A 23365-nucleotide genomic window follows, 5' to 3' on the forward strand; every position below is an offset into this window, starting at 1 on the left:
CACAATCAAAGAAAACTGTAAAAAGCAGGTAGAATTAATAAATGAAGTAGTTAAATAGCAAAAACTTCAGATATCTGCCAAGTTAGATGGTAGACTTACTGAAGGAGAAAGTAACGCTGAATTCATTTTAAAACAAAACAAGTTCCTGGAGAGTATACATGATCTTGAAAACAGGACAAGAAGGAACAATATCAGGATATATGGAGTGCTGAGAAGCAAGAGGGAGAAAATATGGTAAACTTTTTAACTACTTGGATTCCAAAAACTTTAAACCTCCCTGAAAGTCTGTCATATTATATAGAGAGAGCACACAGATCCCTATCAACAACAAATTCAAACAAGAAAAATTCAAATCCAAGATCCATAATAGGTGACAACCTTATAAGATTTGACAGTGACTTCTCTTCTTTACTTGTCTCGAAAAGTCTAAAAAATCTGGAATGAAACACATCTAGTTTACCAGCAAAATTAACACACTTTTTGCAAGAAGGAAGAAAAACATTTGAAACCCAGAAAGATACTGTTTGTTTTGTTCAGAAAAACAACTTACGTAATCCCACTGAAGAAATGCAGTGGACCTCATCTCTGAAAAGATGTGCTACAAGAAATGAATGGACAGTAAAAAAACAAAAATAAAAAACTCTGGGACAAATGAAAACACTACACGTTGTTGTGCAATCCATGGTTTTATAATAACTTGTTTATTGAAGCAGTTCTCAATGGATTTCATCAAAAGGTAAAACTTTTCATGTTTTTATTCTTTCATATTAAAATATAGTTTCAGTAAGGAATAATTTCCGGCTTATTGAAATACATGTGATTCTCCACTACATGGGGTAAAAGTATAAGTGATAGTTATATTAATAGTTAGTAATATGAAATATACAATGTGAGTTTAAACAGCTGATTACAGTTGCATAGTTCACTTTATTTAAATGTTAATAAGAAGACATATAAGTAATGATAATTAGTCTGGGTTTGATATAGAGTGAAAGTTTTACTTAAAGCAGTGTACTAAAAGAAAGAAAATTTGCAGATATGTTACGTCATGGTTTTCTGTTAAATTTAAACATTTAAATAATCAACAGCAGTCTTACTAAATTTTGTGGAAATGCTTAAATAACATGCACTTAATGACTTTTACTTTAAATGGGTCTTATTTGAACTCTTTTCTTTATACTAAAATTGTTAAAATATCTTTTTTACATAGATCATGGCTACCCCAGCGCAATTGCGAGCCCTTTTAACTTTTATCATCTTTCTTACCTCATTTTCCTTCCTGAAAGTCTGTAAGTGTTTTAGAATTTTTTTCCTAATGGCACACGCTTATTTGAGTTTCCACATCAGCCTGGTTTAATGGCACGAATGTATTTGAGTTTCCACAGCAGCCTGGTTTAATGGCACAAATGTATTTGAGTTTCCACAGCGGTCTGGTTTCATTTTGAACAGCTCATGACTGTACTGCAATAGTGTACTGGTCAAAGCGTTCGCTTTGCAAGCAGTCATTCCTGGTACGATCCTCACTGTAGTAAATTCCTGTGAGAAAGGAAGTGCTACATGACCTTTAACCCCTCCAGAAACAGGAAATGAAGGGGACTTTTGAATGAAACACTGAAACAGACATTATTGGAAGGTTTTGAAGACTTCTTTACAACAGTCATAGAGTTTAGAAATTATTTTGTAAATTAAAACATGCTTTTTTAATGTTATACTCAATATTAATACTACATTGAAACAAAAGAAGCTTCTGTTCTAAGGAAACTTGTGATAAGAACTGCAAGACGGGGGGACATGATACAAAAGGGAAAAGATCTCTGAAGGTGGATTAGTCAAAAGCAACCTCTATAAACCATATAATACTGCACTAAAGGGATTATGTTAAAGTTTCATTAACAAGTTCAACATACATTTTAAGTTACAGGTTTTCCAATACCTAGAGCTTTCCCAACCTCAGTTTAAACAGCAGCTTTACTGAGTTTTAAAACAGCTGTAAAAATAAACTGCTGCATGATTTTTTTTAATAAAGTAGTAAACAAGGTGTAAGCTGTTGGGGAGTCTTATTGGGAATTTGGAGAAAGATGGAGAAACCAGCCCCAGACTGACATAGATCTCTGTGTGCTCTTAAGGAAAATTGCACTTTATTGTGTGTGTACTTGTCATTCTCCCAATGTGTACGCCCCTCACTGGTACTAGTGGTGAGGATTGAGGCTTTTTGATTACTGGGCCAGTGCAGGGGCATCGCAGCCTGTCTTACTTTTGAATGTAGACTACAAAATTTTCATGTCTACACTAGCAAAAACACTAAACCATATACTCCCAGGATTAATAAATGAAGATCAAGCTGGCTTTATAATAAACAGAAGAGTACAAGACAGTATTATAAGAGTTTTTTTCATTAACTGATGTAGCAAATAAAAAGTAAAAAAAAGAATTACCAGTAATAAAGCTAGATATTGATAAAGTTTTGATGCAGTGTACTGGGCTTATATGTTTAAAATATTAAATGACTATAACTTTACCTCTAGTTTTACAACATTAATTAAACACTTTATAGCAATTCAGTATCTTTTGTCAAGATAGGTTTCTTTCTAGCTAGACCCTTTAATATAGCAAACAGTATGAAACAAGGATGCCCTCATTCCCCTTTATTATTGGTCTAACTATAGAACCACTAGCTAACTATACAAGATTTAACATAAATATTAAAGTCTTCAGAATAAATTAAGACTTTTCATAAAAAGTCCAGCTTTTTGTTGATGACATACTGTTAACATGCAATGATATAGAACACTCATTAGATCATATACTCAAAGCCTTGGATTATTTTGAAAAGGTTTCAGATTTGAAATTTAATCACAGTAAAACCAAAACATTGCTTATAAACAAAAAATAACCACTTTTTTAAAATCACATCAAAATTTTAATTGGGAAAATTCTTAAATTAAATATTTAGGTATCACTGTTGAATCTAAGAATAAAGATTCCATATTTATAAACTATAGAAACTTACCGGATGAAATAGTAAAGTTCACAGACAATTGGAATACAATGGAAGATAGACACCCTGATTAAGATGATAATTTTACCAAAAATCTTATACTATAGTCCATCACTATTTATCCCCCTCTAAAAATTTATAAGAAAAATAAATTCTACCTTACTTAAAGTCTTATGGTATCCTAAAAAAAACAAGGATATCTTTAGACTGGCATGTCCAAAGCTGGGAGAAAGGTGGCACTGGGTTTCCAAACATTGAGCTATATACTAATGCTGTAATTATTAAAATGTTATTGTGGTTAGACTTTTCATATGTCTCTTGTTAGAAATCTTTACATGAGAAAATGTTAATAGACAACCAACTTATAGATTATTATACGAAACTAGGTATCAGTATATTCTACTGGGCTTTAAAAGATTTTGTTCTGAATGAAAGACACAAGTTTACTTTTATGCCTTTTATTAACCAAATCCTTTCCATCTTTAAAAGGTTTATGAATTCAGATTACTTAGTCAAGGAATTTATAATCCTATTATTCCCCATTGCTTTCACTAATGGATGCTTAGTATATTTTAATGCAAACACAGTGACAGCTCTCAGGAATAGTAACCTAATATTTTGGCATCAATTCCTTAATGGAAACAAAGTGCATCCTGTTGGACATATAATAGTACGATATAGCATAGAACAAGGCGGCTGGTTAGATATACATACCTGTAAATAATATATTCAGGATAAAATCAAAATATTTTTAGATCTTCAAACTAAACCTGTTTAAAAAATCTGGGATCTATTTTCTAATGTTACTGGTGGGCCACACATGGGGAAGTCATATCTATCGGTTATATACAAGATTGTTAGAATTGAATTTGTTACCCCAGATGTGATACTTTGGAACTTCTCACCAAAAATTAATAATGAACCATTTTCAGAACTAAATAAAAAGTTATTAAAATCTGCAGGAAAGTCAATGTCCTCACTTTATTGGAAAATCTATACATGGAAATTTCTGCACAGAGTCTTTCTTATACCTTATAAAATTACACAAATGTATAAAACAGAAAAAATTAAATGCTGGAGGTGTGATGAAGTTCTTAATGATGATTGGTAGGGGTCTATATCGAATTATTAAAAAAGCAAATGATGATTAATCGACCCCATGTAAGTGAAAGATTACTATGTCGAAACCTCAGAACAGCGATTTTTTTCCAAGGGGAAAAAGCTCGCTGTTCCCAAAAAAAAACAAAAAAACTTTAAAACATTACATAAAGTGGGGGGCTTCACCCCCCACAACCCCTGACATTGGGAGCTGTGCCCTCCCTCACACCCCCTACTTAAATATACCAACTCCGATATCGCACTACAGTGCTGAAAGCGGCAAAGTAAAGGAAGCGGCCGAGCAAATTCTTTCCCAGGGAAAGAATTTGCTTAAAAGCCGCTTCGCTGTTTTGCCTTTTTGTTCTTTTACGTTCGATCAAGACGCATTTGACAGAATGTGTCTTCAATCACATAATAGGAACCCATTGGTTGCACATGATAATGGATTGTAACCTGGTGACTTTCTTTTGGAGTGATTTCAGAAACTTTTATCAGGCTTTATGTGCAGACAATTGCATTATTACTGACTCCTTGATACTGTTTAATGCCCCAGTTCCAGCAGCTATACCTGTTTCTCAAATACCTCTTCTTTGGGTAATACTTGCCATTAAGTTATAATAAAAAGTTATAACAAAAAACTGGAAATGTAAAACTGAGTTAACATTTGATGAATTTGTGTGCCTAGCTAAGACTGACTGTAAAAATGAGTTGTCAACTATAAGAATGAGAACTTTAAACATAACTCAGCAGTACATATCTTGGCTTAAGTTCAGTTGATTTATTGGAAAAGTACTAATGGTTAAGAATATATAAATATTCTTGTTATGGACTTTTGTAAATAGTTATTTATCTTGTACATTGTTTTAACTGTTGATGGACTTGTTAAAACCAAATAGTTAAAAAAAAAAAAAAAAAAAAAGCTTATTTGAGTAGAATGGTAGCTTGCTTACTATTTGCAGTTACTTATTTTGAAGTTACTTAACATTGCTTTTAATTAATGACATCCATCATCAGCCTGTAGCAGGTAAATGTAGTCTAAGTGACGCTTGTCTAATTTATTTATTTATTTATTTATACTTATTTAAATGGGTAAACTCACTTGACAAATTGTTTCTTTTGAGGGGTGACCTGTGAGCCTTGTCTAGTTAAGTAACTTGCTCATGAAGATGGAATGAATTGAACCCTGTATCCTGAGCAGAGGAAACTGCTCATTAATACCTCAGAGATTTAGTCCTTTGTACTGACTACCAGACTGCACTAAAGTGTCTTAGTTGCATTGCAAGTTATATTTTAGTCAGTATTTTTAAAAATAAAGATCTGGCTGTTTGAATACATTTTTTACTGTATATATTGTGGTAAAGTATAAGTAAAATCACTGAAACAGGCTGCTTTTCTAACAAATACTAGTGAATTCTCATATTTTAAAACAGATATAATGGCCGAAGAAGAGCCCGCACCCTGTGCATTCTCAGGACATGGCAGGCAGTGCACTGTTAATGGCACAGTGTGCAGGGGTAAATGGGAAGGTCCTAATGGAGGAATTACCAACTTTGACAACTTCTTTTTTGCCATGCTGACAGTGTTCCAGTGCATAACTATGGAAGGGTGGACAGACGTCCTCTACTGGGTGAGTACTGCTATTCTAATTTACATATTTAGGGACCAACTTACTATCTTTCTCTAGTACCCAGACTGAGCCACTTTTGTTTACCATCCAAATGCGTAGCAGCAGTTTTAGTCATGTCTTTTTTCCCTGGTGGGTAACATTCTGTGACGCACATCTAATGTTTACAAAGGAGGAGTAGAATTTATTAAAACTTATGTCTGCATTAATTTGTGAATTCAGTCTTTCATTGTACTTTTGTACAGGCATGGGCAACCCTGAATTCTTATCTTTTTTCCCCAAATGAATCATGCATCTGGCTGGTAAAAGAAAGATAAGGAGACAAATAACCCTGCTATTCATTGCAGGAAAGCAGCACAACCTTGAAATAGAGTAATGTGCTATTAGCAATATAAATTACAGTGCATTACATTGTATACCATCTATCCACTTATGACAGAGAAAATTTAATTTGCAGTGGGAGACAAGAATTATTGACAACAGTCCACTCCTAGCAGTTGTGATGTGAGGGATAAGTAAGGTAATGTGCTGCTGTTGAAAAGTTGTGAATGTCATTGCTTGTTAGGACAGAACATAAAGTCTTGAGTTGTTGCTAGTAGTTAAAATAGGGGTATTTTATGTAATGATGGACGAGTTGCATATCTTTCACTGCATAGCCATGACTGTGATGAGATAGAGTAGGTTCTGAATTTGGTTACCTGAATAATAAGATGCATTGGGCACTGTAACTTAATGGGCAAAACTACCTGTTGTTTTCTTCTGTACATGCCCTTGTACAGCATAGAGGGTGTGTGTCTGATTGCTGAATTCACAGTACTGCTTTCATTATGACACCTAGGAAGCTAAAAGTGCACCACAAATATGTAACAGAGGAATGAAAACAAGTTTATGGTTGTTAGGTTCATAAAATCTTGCAAGAAGATATTTTAATTGCACTGAAATGTTATTAACCTGTCGTATGAAATACATTGGATTTTTGGCAAGTGTATTCTAGGTGTCCTAGAAATGAAGTAGAAGGGCCTTGAGAACATGAGCAGAATAGTATGAAAGTGAGCTTCTTTTCTAAAATGGTTTAATTAGTTAGTGCAGCTTCCCTTCATTTATGTTGGCCTGTTTATTTTGAGCTGGGAACCAACTACATTGTTCATTAACACTGTTAGCTCTACAGTGTCATTGGCAGAGGTCCATCCATTTGGTCATAAATGTGTGGAGAAATAGTCACAGGGACCAAACTGGATATTGAAACAAATACAATATTACAAAATAGTAGGGACATGTTACATAGTTACTACACAAATCTCATTGCCCGAGTATTTGTTATGCCTGCTTTTATATGAACTGTTTTCACCTTTTATGTGCATTCAGCCTTTAATGCTTTTTATTTCTTGCACTGGATAATTTGTCTCTTTCCTTCTTCAGATGCAGGATGCCATGGGCTATGAGCTTCCCTGGATATATTTTGTCAGTCTGGTCATCTTTGGCTCTTTTTTTGTCCTGAATTTGGTTTTGGGTGTATTGAGTGGGTAAGTTGATGTGATTGTGACAAGTATAAAATACGATCATTTGTACAGTCTGATGCCCATATGAATGATAATCAAGTCATTAAGTCTGCACATTAGACTGTAGGACTGGTCATAGGCTGATTTGTTGAAATTTGAGCAGAAGTAGAAAATAACACCTGTAGTCATCATGTCCTTTTCTTTTTTTCAGTGCAAAATTGGTGTTAGAAATGTTTGTGTGTGGAGAGGTTGGGGGAAATCATTCACATTGAGAAAGCAAGAAGTCATTATTTTTGTGGGGGATGCTTTACCGCCACATCAGATTAGCTTGCTTGTGTATTTGTGTGTATAGAGTGCTTGTGTATGGTACCAGTATTGTGTAATTTTGTTGCAATGTAGAGGAAGACTACATTGATAAAGCTGCCTTCCTTGAAAAGTGTTAGTATTACATAAAACATCATAGAAGAAACCACTGAAAACAGTACATATAAACCCAGCTGACCAGAGCATGGATGGAAACATTTAATCTGCCTCATCCCAGGTTTCTAATACCTTTTTGTGAACCTTTCACAAAACATTTGCAGTCAAGCATACAAAATGTTTTCTTAACTTTGTGAAGAGAGAATCAGAAGAATGCGTTACATTAATCCCAGCATTCAAAACTCATCAAATAATATTGGTGGCACATTGGGTTAAAATGTGTAAAACAAAATGACTGACACAAATTGGTTTGAATACTCTTTCTATTCACAATGGTACTTGCTATTTCATCCTTTGATTAACATGTTTTTCCCTTCTTGAAATTAGAGAGCACAATGTGAAGGTGATATCTGCCAAAGAGCACAGTCTTCAGACTTACTTGCCTTGAAGTTCCTAAGACTGTGTGATTTTTAATAGTCAGTTTGCAGTCAAAGTTCAGTCCTCTGGATATGGAGACAACCTGTTAGGGACTTGTAGCTATGCAGCATGCAGCTAAAGGGTCATCTAGTGTGTCCCTAGAAAATCTTAAAATACATCTGTAATTACAGAAATTATAATTGGAATTAGAGAGGGCATACCTCAAAGCAGCCAAGCAAATGAAACAGCTTGAAGCCTGATGGGAGCAGTAGAAATGTCAGTACCAACTGGCATTGGAACAAAAGTGGAGGAGCAGGAGTGAAATCATGAGAGGGAAATCATTACCCTTTAACAACCACACCAGTAGTAGGAGTGAAAACTTAGCACTAAATGCCAAGGTCAGTACTAAATTATTTCCTCAACATAAAAAGAGGAATGAATTTGATAGTTTTATTCAGGCTGTCATCAGTGTGTGTAATCGGAACAAAACTGACCGTGGACAGTTGTTGAGGTACTAATCTCCTCTGCTTATGGGTTAAGCCAAGCATGTCGGATTCTGATTGTGCTAAGTGTAGTAAAGTGAGTCTTTATAGAATGTTTTAAGCTCATAACTGAAATATATAGAAAAAAAAGTTTAGGGAACGTAAAAGAAACTAGAAGATAATGTCAGTGATTTCATTGCAGAAGTAAGCACTTATTATAATAGGTGGCTGAGTGGATATTGTGCTACCACTTTTGAAATGCTGGAATACATTATAATTAGGGAATAATTATCAGTACTTTGCCTGAAGATGTGAGGACATACCAGGAATGTTCTTTACCTGAAGAGATGGGTAAAAAGGGTAACTTCTAGTCAGCAGGACACAACGGCAAAAGAATGATTTACCAGGCAATAAACAGAACAAGAATGCTTGTTCATCAGCTCACTTATCTGGCTTGAATAAAACAGCTTTTGAAAAACTTCTTCAGGGCATCTTACTCCTCCTGGTGGGAAGGGATTTGAAGCTTTGTACTAGATCTAAGAACTAGGTGATATTTTCTTGAGCTTATCCTTGGTACTCAGTTTTGCAGGAAAAGGGTGGTTAGTGGTTCTGGTACATGCCAAGGTACTGGGATTAGATGTACACAGTGTAACTAAGTAGGACATGTGTAGTGCAAGTGCCCAGAGAGATAAGGAGGAGAATAAAAAGCGATGTGAAGGAGGTAGTAGAGGTGTACTCCATTAGTGGTGGTTTGCCTTGGAACTTCAGTTGTTCCATACTTTTCAAAAGGGCCTGTACTCTGTCCTGGTAGAATATAAGAAACTGCTGCTAACAGGGATATGTCATCAGACAGAAATCTTGTTAGGCCTGCATTTGTTAGAATGGAGCAGTAGTGCCTGGGCAATCCACTTGAGATGTGGTCATGAGAAAGAAAGCTTTTCAGCTGCCATTGGCCAGTGTTCATTTAGAGTATGAACTGGGGCAAGGAAGCAAACAATTTTGTCACTTTTTATGATATGCCAACAGATGTCCTGCTTAGAAATATTTTTGATGATACAGCACCTTGTGTACGTGCTGTCACATGCAGATAGTCATGGAAATAAGCATGTGGGGAAGTCTTAGTGGCAAGAAATCACTGGTGATGTGGCTGTTTTAGGAGAAGAGCAGAGTAAAAGTAGCAAGTTCAAATTGGAGTCACCAGTGTCAAAAGATAGCTGACTTCTGAAGGTTGCTACTTCGGAGAAAAGGGTTGGCTTGTAGCAGTAAGCTTAAATCTGGGTCACAGTTATTAAAAATATTACAAAATACTCCTGCTTTAGAGTAGCCCAGGAACATGAAAAGAGCCAGCATAAACCTTTAAAAACACTCCAAAGGCAAATAATTGGTACACTCACTACTCTAGCAAATTAAAATGTGTTAAAACACTAATTTAATCGTACAACAAATGGGCTGAGAGTTTTCATCCCCTTTGGAGTTCATCAGAACTAATTAAACACTGCATAAAACCGCCTTATATATAAAAATCTACTCTCCAAAGAATCACAGAAACCAGTGAAATTCAAACAGATTCACACATGGTTGCCCTTAAAGGTACAGTGTTAAGAAATTTGAATATGTATATATATATATATATATATATATATGCAGAAATAAATAATACAGAAATAAATATTATATAAATAATGTATACTTCTAATTTTTTTATTATTTTATTGCAGGTCTTCTCCTTTCCACCCTAAAAATATATTAATTTTATTTATATCATGAAAAAACAAAATCCGTACCACCCATAACCAAGTGAATAATTATTAACTATGACTTAGAAGCCCTTTTTGATTGAAGTTTGATCATTCAACCCTGGTAGCTCCCAAAAAGAGCTGGCAGTATAATTCTCTAAACTCTAGTTTATCGTTCCATTGGCCTCCCCTGGGGTCTTTAGAAGTCTGTTCCAATGTAAAAAAATGTAAAGCATCCTTTCGGGTAAATCCTACAAAGTTTAGCTAAGGCTTTGATTTCAACATCTTTACTAATATCATAGGTGTGCTCATATATGTGCTTTTCAGAGGCCTTTCAGTTTTTCCTGCATTAAATGGAACACAGACTGAGCACATAACTAAATATACTGGAACAGTTGTAAAACTTATTGGCCTGTAATGACTTATTTCTGGATGAAAGAAAAACACAGTCAGTGTTAGCAATATAGGGGCATGAATTACAAATACCACATTTATAAGTCCCAGGGTGTGATCTGTTATTCACAGGGTTCCTACCACCTGCCCCCTCATGTAATTCTTTTAAATTCTTAGTTTTCCTATATACTATCACAGGGGGTTTGGCAAAAATATCTAAGGTTGCAGGTAGAACTTTAAACATATTCTAATATTTCATAATCACATCCTTAATCCACTTGGTGTCTTGATTTATATGATTGAATAACACCTGGGAGAAATCTTTTTTGGTGCTAGATGAATTCTTATTCCTTACCATCTCACAGGATTGCTCATGTTTACCACCAATAATAGGAAGATAACTAGTACCCCACCTGGCTATAATATCCCGACCAATCTCATCCACTAGGACCTTGGGATAACCTTTCTGTATAAGTAAATCATAATGAACTCATATTCTTTTAGAAAATCGCCATGGTGTGAAGTCATATGTGCTGCCGTAACAAATTGGCCCTTGATAATGTACCTTTTTTGGTAAAATGGGTGGTCACTAGTATAGTGAGGATATGAATTCAAAAAACTAGTTTTTTGAAAAATGCTAGAAGAATACTATTGTTGCTCATGTTGGTTTTTGATAATAACCTCCAAATACTGTAACTCACTTTTGCGAACTTGATGGGAAAATTTAAAAAAGAAAGTCGTACCCATCATATAATCAATAAATTCAGTTATTTAAATTTTACTTCCAGTCCATAACATACAGACATCATCAAGGAATCTAGTATATAAATAGCATGCTTTAAAATGAGGGGAATCTACAATGTATATGCGCTCCCGCATATATAATATCAGATTAGCTTAAATAGGGGCACAAGCTGCCCCCATAACTACTCCTACTGTCTGCTTAAAAAATTCCCCTTCAAAAAACACAAAATTATTCTTTAACACTATCTCTATGAGCTCACAAAGAATTCTAATATCTTTTTTGTTAGGAACTGGATTCATAGTAACATAGAAGGAAAAATACAAGGACCAAATTCAGTATGCCGCCAAAAAAAGAGGAAACGGAGAAAGAGGAAGGGGAAGCAAAACACAAGTCTTTAATACTTCTAAATGTAGTTCTTCCCTTATTCAGGTGGAAGGGGTGGTTTTCAAGCAGGGTAATGTTAAAGTTTTTAATTACAGGTATGCGCTGCTTAGCATCCGGGATAGGTTTTATCCCATAGAATGTTAAGCGGTGCAGACTTTAAGCAAACACCGTAATCTTTACATTGGGCTTCACTTAACGGCATTCTGTACAATGTCCGACTGCATTTACGTCCATGTAGTTCAGTATGGACGTAAATGCTTTTGGATGTTGTGTGGAAGGGCATTAAGCGGCGCACACGTATAGCAATATCATGTTGGATAATAATTACTTTTTTTATTTTTAAAAGAGGTTTTTCTTTTGTTCCAGCGAGGTATTTTGACATGTCACACTTTAATTTATATTAAATTGTTTTTGAGGAAAATAAACCCGGATATGTTGTTTAATACTCAAACTTTTTCTAGTAGGAATTACCTGCTTAGAAAGAAGTGTTTGTAATCTACCTTTGCATCCACTTCTGAAACATTTTCATAAGTTTGTAAACTGTGAAATTAGATCTAGAAACCTGTCTAAGCGTAAAAGTTTTTTAACTTTTCTTATGCAGAAAAACAAATTTTATCATAATTAATTAATGATAAAGAAATCCATCCATATTATGAAACCTGACAGTGGGGTAATGTATTAATGGACACTGTAGAATATATTGGTAGGATGATGAATATCATACATTCTGGGGATACCTATGTGTCAATTTCAAGGAATGAAATCTTAGTAGCTTATCACAAGATAGATCCGTTGAATGATTTATTTTTGCAGGAAGCTGTAATTGAAGATACCTTTGCATTCCGTTGGCTGAAGCATCCATGTGTCCAGACTATATTTGGGATACCTAAGGCCCACAAGGTAGTTGACAATCCCACCTTACATCTTATATTTCTTGCATGTGGTTCTAAAACGTATCCACTAGCAGTCTACATCAATGATAAGTTAAAGAAGTTTTTTTAATCTGAAAACCCATATTATTAAAGATTCTTAGGATTTTTTTAAAACCAGATGAACAGTTTAACATACAACCAAGATGTGTTGTGTGTTACAATCGATGTAGTAGATATATTTACCATAATACCAGATGACCAAGGTTTGGAGTGGTTGGAGGAAGCTGTAATAAAGTCTGGTTTCCCAACACAAAGTTTTTTGGAAGGGGAATTTTTTAAGCAGACAGTAGGAGCAACTATGGGGGCAGCCTGTGCCCCCATTTATGCTATTCTGGTATTGTATATGCACGTGCACATGTGTACATGTGCATTTTAGATTTCACTTATTTAAAATCATGCTATTTATATACTAGTTTCCTCGATGATGTCTGTATTTTATGGACTGGTAGTAAAATTGAATTAACTGAATTTATTGGTTATATAATGGGAACGACTTCCTTTGGGTCTGTATCAATTTGTTGAAGGTTCACTATTGCAAACCTTTCTTCATCACGTCAAAAATCCCAAACATTCAGTTCTGTGAACTCTCACATCTGTGAAAGATTTACGTAGGGAAAGGAAGCAGTTGGCCAGCAGCACAAATTTGCCCTTTTCCCCACTGTAGTGGGATCTCAGAGTTGGTATATATAGCCGGGGGAGGGGGGCCCAGCCCACCACTTGGGTGGGTTTGATTGACTTCAACAATTGGCTAAGCATCTGGTGTAATTCTAAGAGGATCCAGTGTCTGCCTGGGATGACATGGTCGACAGACCACGATGCTCTGTCAGAGATGGCCTGCACCTGTCACCCCCTGGGATTCCGGATACTGGCTAAAGGTCTTGCCGCCCCTTTAGTGCATTTTATAGGCAAGGTTCAAATGACAAATTCACCAATGTAACAGGAACAGGCAAGCAAAAACTGGGGGTAATGCTACGCAATGCTAGAAGTCTAAATCTCACACTGCACTTACTCGAGGCACTCCTTAAAATGGAGAACATCTATATCTGCGTAGTGACTGAGACCTGGTTCAAGGCTCTAGAGATCACCCCTGCATTACCAGGCTATAACTCATACTACACTTTTTGGCCATCTAACCTGGACCAGAACACCAAAGGCAGAGGTGTGTCTGTATTCATTAAGGATATCCACACCTCCAGGCTAGTTATGCAGCATAATGCATCCGAGGTTATCCAAGTGCAACTAACTATGGGCAAAACTGTAATCCAAATTGTAGCTTGCTACAGATCCCCCACCATGCTCCAGGATTCCCTCTCCTCTTTTCTTGATATACTGGAAAATATTAGGGTTCAACCAAACACCCTAATAATGGGCGATTTCAACTACCCCACCATTAACTGGGAAAACTACTCATGTACCAACTCCTTCGCTCAACGCTTTCTGGAATTCATAAATTCCAGTGCCCTGGATCAACTTATCCACACCCCCACCAGGGGCAACAGTATCCTAGACCTAGTCATTACCAACATGAGTGACCGGTGTTTCACACCTGAAGTCAACTCCTCCTTGGTCAGATCCGACCATAAACTAATCACCCTAGATATCCGCATCCCGCTCCCACCCACTATTAAGGAAACCACTGTAAAAAATTTCTCCAAAGCCAACTTCATGCTTCTTAAGACAGAAGTGACAAACTTCATGGCACCCATGCAGATGGACAATACAGTTACGACTGCTGAATCCTATACAAATGCACTCTATAAGCACTTACACGAGTGCATGGATCGTGCTATCCCAAACAGAACCAAGATGCTATCCTCCAAAAAAAAGGAAGCCAATCTGATGGTCCCCTGCCATAAACAAACTCTACAACAAAAGGAAGAAACTGTTGCAAAAGAGAGTAAAATCCTATGAGTGGAGGAGCTCCCTGGTCAGCCTCAGTAAGAAGCTGAAATCCCTTATAAGATCCTCCAAAGCTAGCTACGAAAACAAAATCGCCACTGATTCTATGGGCAACTACAAAGCATTCTATAGCTATGTCAGGAATCTCAATGGCAACACCCAGATCTGCTCTGAGTTACAGCACAACGGCACAAAAATTACAGAACCAACTGATATTGCCAACATCCTGGCAGATAGGTTCAGTGCTTACTTTACCCCTCTCTCACCCTCTAAAGGGCCCATATCTATACAGGAAGAATGCAGAGTCCCTGTAATCACATCTATGCAGGTGAAAGCTGCACTCCCTAAAACCAAAAACACAGCATCCATGGGAACAGACAACATCCCAGGCTGCATTTTACATGAACTTCAGAACGAACTTGCTCCCCACCTAAGTACCATGTTCAATCATAGACTCACGTCAGGCTTTGTGCCCACTGACTGGCGCACAGCAACAGTCATCCCACGCCACAAAGGGGGAGCCACCACTGATCCTTGGAACTATCGCCCTATTAGCCTGACAAGCCTGGTCTGCAAGGCCATGGAACGTATCGTCATGGAACTCATAAACAAAGACATTGGTAGCCTCCAAACTTTGTACAATACCCAGTTCAGGTTTGTGAAAGGCAGATTATGCCTTCTGAACCTGATCGACTTTTTTGAGGCAGTCACCAAAGCCGTAGACGAGGGTAAGGTGGTTCACACAGCCTATCTTGACCTCACCAAGGCTTTCAACACCATCTCCCATTCTAGAATTATAGTTAAACTCACTAAACTAGGTATAAATCCCTATGTCACAAGATGAGTTGCCAAATGGCTCACTGACAGAACCCATACTGTAAAAGTTGCAGAATCCAAATCTGACTTCAAACCAGTGATAAGTAGAGCACCACAGGGTTCAGTCCTGGGACCTCTCCTGTTTGGTATCTACTTCTCTGAAGTACAGGCTAACACATACGGCAAAAAAAAGTAAATAAACAAATGAATAAATACCAAACCAACAGGCTAAAATCCAGGAACTTTAACAGATGTATCGAAAAGAGTGGTAAGCGCTTTCACGGTGACCACACCGCTTCATCAGACTACATTAACTAAGAAATACAAGTATTTTATACAAAGTGTGACAAATAAAAAGCCCTTAATTATGATGTCATCAAAAAGTTGCAACATTTTTAAAAGAACACGTACTGAAGAAAACACATTCATATATCATGAATAAAAACAGCTATAAAAATGTATGCAAGCATATTGCACTTATAAAAATATATATAAAAATAAAACATTATTTAAGTCTACGTCCTTTCAGGAAGGGTTTCAATGGAAAAAACCCATTTAGACCAGGTGGTTTCTCTACATTCAACAATAAAATCCACTTCTGTTCTTTAGTTTCAGTGTGGTTTTTAAAATCACCTCCTCTTAAATTAGTGTCTAAAACTTGCAATACAAAGAACCTAAATGAGTGTGTGGTACCATGGCTCATAATATGACATAGTTGACAGAAAGAAAAATATACAAGGTTACACGTTTTGCAGTCAACATAAAAATCAACATTAATTGTGAATCTTAAAACTGGGTGTGTGTATGACAGACAGGTAAAAATAAATTTACAGGCTGAACAACATCTGCAAGGAAATGTACCAATCCTGTCAGAGAATGGGTTCCCTTTCTCTAGCATATTGGACTTATAACAAAGATGTTGTTTGAGGGATTTGTTGTTTTTGAAAGAAAAATGTGGAGTACTTCCTATTTTGTCTTTTAACTCAGGTACACTGTTCAGTATCTTCCAGTTATTCTTTATAATGTCACAGTATTGACTTATATCACTAGAATATTATAGAGGCACTCTAAAAATATGACTTGTAGAGTCCTGTTGCCGTCCTACTGCATGTGTGCTTATAGTTGATTTAAAATAAGGCCTGCATCTATCTAATCTCTGCTTCCAAGCTTCAGAGATGCAGGTATCTATTTCTGTTTCTTGATAGCCCTTTTCTAAAAAATAATTTTTCAAAGATTCAAGAGCTTTGCAGATGACTGCAAACTAGGAGCTATAGTCGAGTCCCCAAATGATGTGGACATTCTACAGAAGGGCCTCACTGAGACAGATGCCTGGTGTCAGAGGCATGGCCTCAAGCTCAGTGCCAAAAAATGCATTGTCATCCCCTTTGATAAAAACTCTGTACCCATGAACTACCACATAAACGGCAGTCTACGTAACGCTGAATGTGTGATAAGAGACCTTGGGACCCAGGTGGACAGTAGTCTCTCCTTTAATAATCACATTGTCACAGTAGTCAGGAAATTCTTCTATGTGGCACACCTCATCACATCCAGGAAAAAAGAGGTCATTGTTCCCCTCTACTCGGCACTCAGATCCATTATAGAGTACAACGCCCCTTTTGGAATGCACTGCACAAGACATCTGCAGCAGCTGGAAAGGCCACAGAAGTACCTCACAAAGAGGATTACTGACCTCAAACAATGCTCTACACTGACCATCTCAAAAAACTCCAGCTTTAGTCTGTAGCATATCGCCTACTCCAAGGAGATCTCTGCCTAACATATAAAGCTATGTTAAACCCAGAGCTGTTGGACATGCTACACCTAAAGAAATCCCAGTCACTCCGAGCTACACACTCTAGGGACCGAAACCTTGTCACCACAATAAACAGGACATGCTGGAGAGATAGATTTCTGTCCCAGAGACTTCCTATGCTCTGGAACAAGCTACCCATCTATGTCAAGCAAAGTTCCTCATTAGCGCTCTTCAAGAAAAATCTTGATGAGTGGATCGGAAATAGGAAATACACTCCGGGGATCACTTCTGTGGCTCTACTTGACATGGGCACAGGAAATTAACTTTATTGGGTAGCGTAAGCCAGGGAACCTTGTTGGCTAGGCTTACTTAGGGTCTTGGGCTGATAGCCTAGTACCTACCTATGAACCTATGACATACTGTGGTGTGTGTTCCGGTGTAGTGTTGGACAAGTGCTTACTTTACCTGGTGAAATAATTTTTAGATGTGAACGTTCACAGAACTGAATGTTCGGTGGTTTTGGGTTGATGAAGAAAGGTACACAGAAGTGCACCTTCGACAAATTGATATAGACCTCTTCCTTTTTTAAATGTACCCATCAAGTTCATGAAAGTGAGTTAAAATATTTAGATGTCATTATCAAAAAACAACATGAGCAATAAAAGTATTCTGCTAAGATTTTTCAAAAACCTACTTTTTCAAATTCATATGTTCACTATACTAGTGACTACCCATTTCACCAAAAAAAGGAACATCGTCCAGGGCCAATTTGTTAGGGAAGCATGTATGATTTCAGACCATGGTGATTTTCTAAAAGAATGTGAGTTCATTACAGATTTATTTATACAGAGAGATTATCCCAAGGCTGTAGTGGATGAGATTGGTCGGGATATCATAGTCTGGAGGGGTACAGGATATCTTCCTTTTATTGGTGGTAAATAGGAGCAATATTGTGAGACGGTAAGGAATAATAATTCATCTACCATGAAAAAGATTTCTCCAAGGCGTTATTCAATCATGTAATCAAGACACCAAGCAAATTAAGGATGTGATTATAAAATATTGGAATATGTTTAAAGTTCTAGCTACACAGTTAGATATTTTTGCTGAACTCCCTGTGATAGTGTTTTTCTCTCAACTAGAAATAAGTCGTTATAGGCCAACAAGTTTTACAACTTTGGGAATAGTGAGTTTAGTTATATGCTGTATCTGCGATTCATTTTACATGGGAAAAACTGAAAGGCCATATTCATGTTTTTTAATATTGTATCTTTAAATTCAACCATGTGTGGGACTGTTTGAATTTCAATGTGTTCTGTGATTCTTTGGAGGGTAGATTTTTATATAAGGTGGTTTTATGTAGTGTTTAAGTAGTTCTGATGAAGTCCATTGGGGACAAAAGCACTTGACTCATTTGTTGTACAGTTAAAGTAGTATTTAAACAAATTCCGAGTTGTTGAAGTAGTGAGTGTACCAATTATTTGCCTTTGGAGTGTTTTTCAAGGTTTGTGCTGGTTCTTTTGGTGTTCCTGAGCTCCCTTAAAGCAGGACTATTTAGGATTATTTGGTAGTTTTTTTTTTTTTTTTTTGTCCTGCCTTTACCGCTGTTTTTTTTTTTTTTTTTTTTTTTTCTCAAAAATACTAGTCTTGTAGCAGGGGAACTGGGAGGGATCACACAGACAGAGCTCTGACAAGTACAGTTCTTAGATTTCATCTTACATAACTTTAGGAATGTAGCCAAGAAGGCTTTTGACTTTCAAGGACAGAGGGAGTCTGTATACTGGAGCATGAGGTTTTTGTACAGAGAATTGACTCCTGGTTGGGGATAGAAGAATTGATGTAGCAGCTGGTTAATTCCATGGGCCTACCACCAGGCACTTCTTGCCAAAGCGCATGGTATTCCTTTTTCTGGCCATTCAAACATAAAGATTATTATTAAAAGGAGACTTCCTCAGATTTGTTTAGTGGTCAGGTATTGCTGAAGATGAGAACAAGGTATACTGTAACGGTTCCCCTTCACAATCTCGAATTACTGAATGCTCGAAATTCAGTAACTCGAGACTTTAAAGTCGAAAACCCATAAGCGCGAATCTGCATAAGCGCAAATTCAGTTATCTCGAATTTGCGCTTATGCATGTCAGCTACGAGATGGGAAGTGTGTGAGTCGGGATTTTTACGGAAGTGAAGGTAAGTGAGTGTATGTGTGTGTTTTGTAAGTTGTGTGTGTGGGTTAGGGTAGGGAGGTGGGAGTATGAGTGTGAGTGTTGAATGTGTCTGTATTTCTGTGTGTGTGTGTGTGTGTGTGTGTGCGCGAGGCAGTGTAAAATGTCTATGTGGTGTTTTTTATTTTATGTATTAGTGCGATCTCGGAGTTAGAATATATAAGTAGGGGGGTGTGGGGGGGTGCAGGGGGCCTTGCCTCCCTGCGTGCATGTAGTGTAGGGCTTGTAGTTTACGTGATGTGGGTTGTATGGTGTGCGTGTTGTTTGGTGTATGTGTTCTGTATGTTTGGGGTTTTTTTGTTTTCGTGCTTGTGGGTTTTGAGATTTTTGTTGGTTCGACTTTACAGTCTCGAGTTACTGAATTTCGAGCATTCAGTAATTGGAGTTTGTGAAGGGGAACCACTGTAACATAGATCAGAAGTGCAAAATGTTTGAAGGACAGCAGGCTAAGTCTGCTTTTATGCCTTTGCCTGATACTGAAGAACTATGTTGAGGGTAGTTGAGCTTGGAGCCGGAGTTCGTTGGGGTTCAAGTAGTGGAACCGTTGGCTCCGATAACTTTATCTCCTTCGGTTCCGTCGTCGGCTCCAATTCCCTCGATGTTGCCGTCTGTCGAGGGATCTGGGCGCCGGGGCTCCCTCATCGGCTCAGAGGGGGCGAGTGGCATCGTACCCTTGTCCGACCCCATTCTCCCTCTCGGAACTTCAGCGCAGGTGAGCTCAGCTCCTACATTGGCCTCAGAGCCGGCTCCCTCAGTGCGGAGAAAGATTCCAATTTCCTCTGAACCGGAACTTCTCTGCATCGTGGCAGGGACGCCTTTGATGTCATGAGGAGTGTGCTGGCCACTGAGTCAGCTCCACTATCGGCCCCATCGGCTCCGTCCCGTGTAGTGCCTGTGCCAACCTCTGCTCCTCCTCCAGACCCCAAGCATGGGGAACCGGCACCCCATTGGGTGTTTCCTCTTATTCCGAGGCCTCCCCTGATCATTCAGAGGAGCCCCTTCATAAGAAGAAGTGCAAGAGGAAGCACATTGACTCCCCCGAGTCTGTCACTTCTGATACAGACTTAGATGATTCGGAAGGGTCCCCGAGATCTCCCTCTGAAGATGTTTCCTTTTTGGACATCCTCGAAATGCTTAAGCAGAGGGGGAACTGGAATCCCCTAGCCCCTACCGAGGATGAGTCTGTATTTCTGGATGCGTTCGGTTCCCAACCTTCCACCTCCTGGGTTTCTTCACCTTTCGATCCACTTATGTCCGTGGTGGCTCAGAAGGCTTGGTCAGCCCCAGATACAGTGGAACCAACTCCTAGGAGACCTGGCAAGTTCATCACAACACCCCATGATAAGCAGTTCCTTACCAAGGGTGTTCCTGTTGATGCCATGGTGGTAGCAGCAGCCACCAAAAAAGAGCCAGCGGAAACCTCTTCATCTGTCCATCCTCCTAACAAGGAGTCTAGGACCATGGACAGATACGGGAAGCGAATGTTTGCTTCATTGACCTTTTCTATGAGGTCACTGAACTACTTATGCCATTTTACCTGGCTTCAGAGGGATCTCCTTAAAGAGCTCGGAGATACCCTTCAGGATCCATCAGCTGAGGGGGCTCAAGCTAAAGTGGCTTCCCAGCTGGCGACCCTTAATTTTGTAGTCAACTCCTCCATGAGGCTCATTTCCTATGCAGCCAATGGTGCGAGTAGAGCCGCCGGTACAGGCGTGGCCCTTAGGAGACATGCATGAATGCGGCTGTGTAACTTTGCGGAACCCTTAAGAGTGTCATTCACTAACACCCCCTTTGATAGTTCCTTTCTTTTTGGACCACAGGTGAAAGACACTTTGACTAGGTGTGAGCAAGAAAGCAAGACTCTGTCTGCCGTGGGAGTCCATTTTTCCACTCCTTCCAGACCATACCCCAAGGGTCAGAAGAGTGGTAAAATGTGGTTCCGAAAATCCCAGGGAGCCTCGCCTGACACATGTAGCGATTTTTCCTCCAGGGGCAGAGGGGGAAACAACAACAATAGATGTCACCCTCATGGCAGAGGGGGTCCGCAGAACCAGGGCAACAGAGAATCCTTCTCTGAGAAGCCCTTTCAGCATCCCTGAAGGGTTGTCCGGCTGCCCGCCTCTGGAGGCAGTCGGGGGAAGACTTCCACTGTACCCAAAAGCCTGTCAAAATTTAACGCAAGACAAATGGGTACGGTCAACTATATCCGGAGGTTACAAAATTCCCTTCTCTCAACCCCCCTTATCGTCGAGCAAATCCCTTCCAGATGTTCCACCCAATCTGTGGGACCAAGCAGTCATAGAAATTTCAAGACTGCTAGAAAAAGAGTCATCCAGGAAGTCCCGGCAGACCAACACGGATCCGGAACTTACTCAAGGTTCTTTTTGGTACCAAAAAAGACAGGGGACTGGAGACGGATTCTGGATCTCAGCAGACTAAACAAGTCTGTTCAAAGAACAAAGTTTCAGATGGTCATGCTACAATCCATTCTACCCTTTCTGGGTCAGGACAATTGGATGTGCTCCATAGATCTTCAGGATGCGTGCTACCACATCAGAATGGACAGGCACTCCAGGAGATTCCTTCGCTTCCGGCTGGGAGCCAGTCATTACCAGTTCCGAGCTCTGCCCTTTGGTCTCACTACAGCCCCCAGGGTGTTCACCAAATGTATGGCAGTGGTCACGGCTCACCTGAGATGTCGAGGATTCCAGGTGTTTCCATATCTAGACGACTGGCTCCTCACTGCTACTACCAGGCATCAACTTCTGCAAGCCAGGGACTACACTATCACAATCTGCTCCCAGCTAGGCATTACAATAAACTTCAAAAATCTGCCTTGTTGCCCTGTCAATCTATCACCTATATAGGAGCAGACTTAGACACAAGGAACATGTCCGCAAGACTACCGCCAGAAAGGGTGTCTACAATTCGCCAGCAAGTACAAATTCTAATGCAGAGCAAAAGGATCCAAGTCGGGTTTGTCCTTCAGACTCTGGGTTCCATGGCAGCGGCAGTTCTTCTAATCCCACTGGCCCACTTTCACATAAGGAACCTTCAGTCGCTTCTGTTCACATAGTGGTCTTTCCAACAGCTGCCCATGTCTCACATGATCATGATTACAGAAGCATGCAAAAGGCACCTTTCCTGGTGGATGGTCTCCCCACTAGTGACTCAGGGCAGACCCTTCATTCAGCCCCCTCCGGTTGCCACTGTGACCACAGACGCCTCCCTGATAGGGTGGGGGGCATTATCAGGGCAGAACAGCCCAAGGCACTTGACAGCCTCATGAGTACCACCTGCATATAAACGTCCTAGAAATGGGAGCAGTGCTCCTAGTGTTGCAAGCTTTTCAAGACTCTCTCCCTTCTGGGACCATTGCAATTCAAACGGACAACATGTCAGTGGTCTGGTACATCAACAAGCAGGGTGGAACCAGGTCCTACCCCCTATGTCGAGAAGCACTCAGACTCTGGCAGTCGGCGATTTCCTCCCAACGATTTCTGATTGCCACGCACATCCCTGGGAGGTTTAACGTCATAGTGGACAGGCTCAGCAGAGCTATTGTCATGCCTCATGTGTGGTCTCTGAATCAGGTATTTGCGGATCTGATCTTCCCCAAATGGGGACAGCCTTGCTGCGATATTTTTTTCCACCCCCTTCAACAGCAAATGCAGCAACTACTTCTCCCATCTTCCGCTTCCAGGTCACACATCCAGAGACGCTCTAGTCCACGATTGGCCTCAGGGACTTCTTTATGCCATCCCTCCGTTTCCCCTGATACCGAAACTCATACAGAAAGCAATACCGGTGGGTTGCAAAATTATCCTCATTGCCCCCTACTGGCCTCGACAGATATGGTTTCCGTTCCTGCACCATTACCTTCACGATCAGCCCTGGACTCTGGATCCGATTCCAGACCTACTGATTCAATCAGGCGGGCTGCA

At 39.1% G+C, this 23365-nt stretch overlaps 1 protein-coding gene across 1 annotated transcript in view; it reads left to right on the plus strand.

Moving 5' to 3' along the window:
* CACNA1F (calcium voltage-gated channel subunit alpha1 F) overlaps positions 1 to 23365 on the plus strand; it is a 4101209-nt gene that overhangs the window by 916567 nt on the left and 3161277 nt on the right. The window contains 2 exon segments of the mRNA XM_044079296.1: positions 5527 to 5723; positions 7140 to 7243. Of these exon segments, the coding sequence (XP_043935231.1) occupies positions 5527 to 5723; positions 7140 to 7243 (301 nt within the window).

This window comes from Protopterus annectens, chromosome 8.part0 (assembly GCF_019279795.1).
Source record: "Protopterus annectens isolate FY-2018-M chromosome 8.part0, PAN1.0, whole genome shotgun sequence".
NCBI classification, from domain to species: domain Eukaryota; kingdom Metazoa; phylum Chordata; order Ceratodontiformes; family Protopteridae; genus Protopterus; species Protopterus annectens.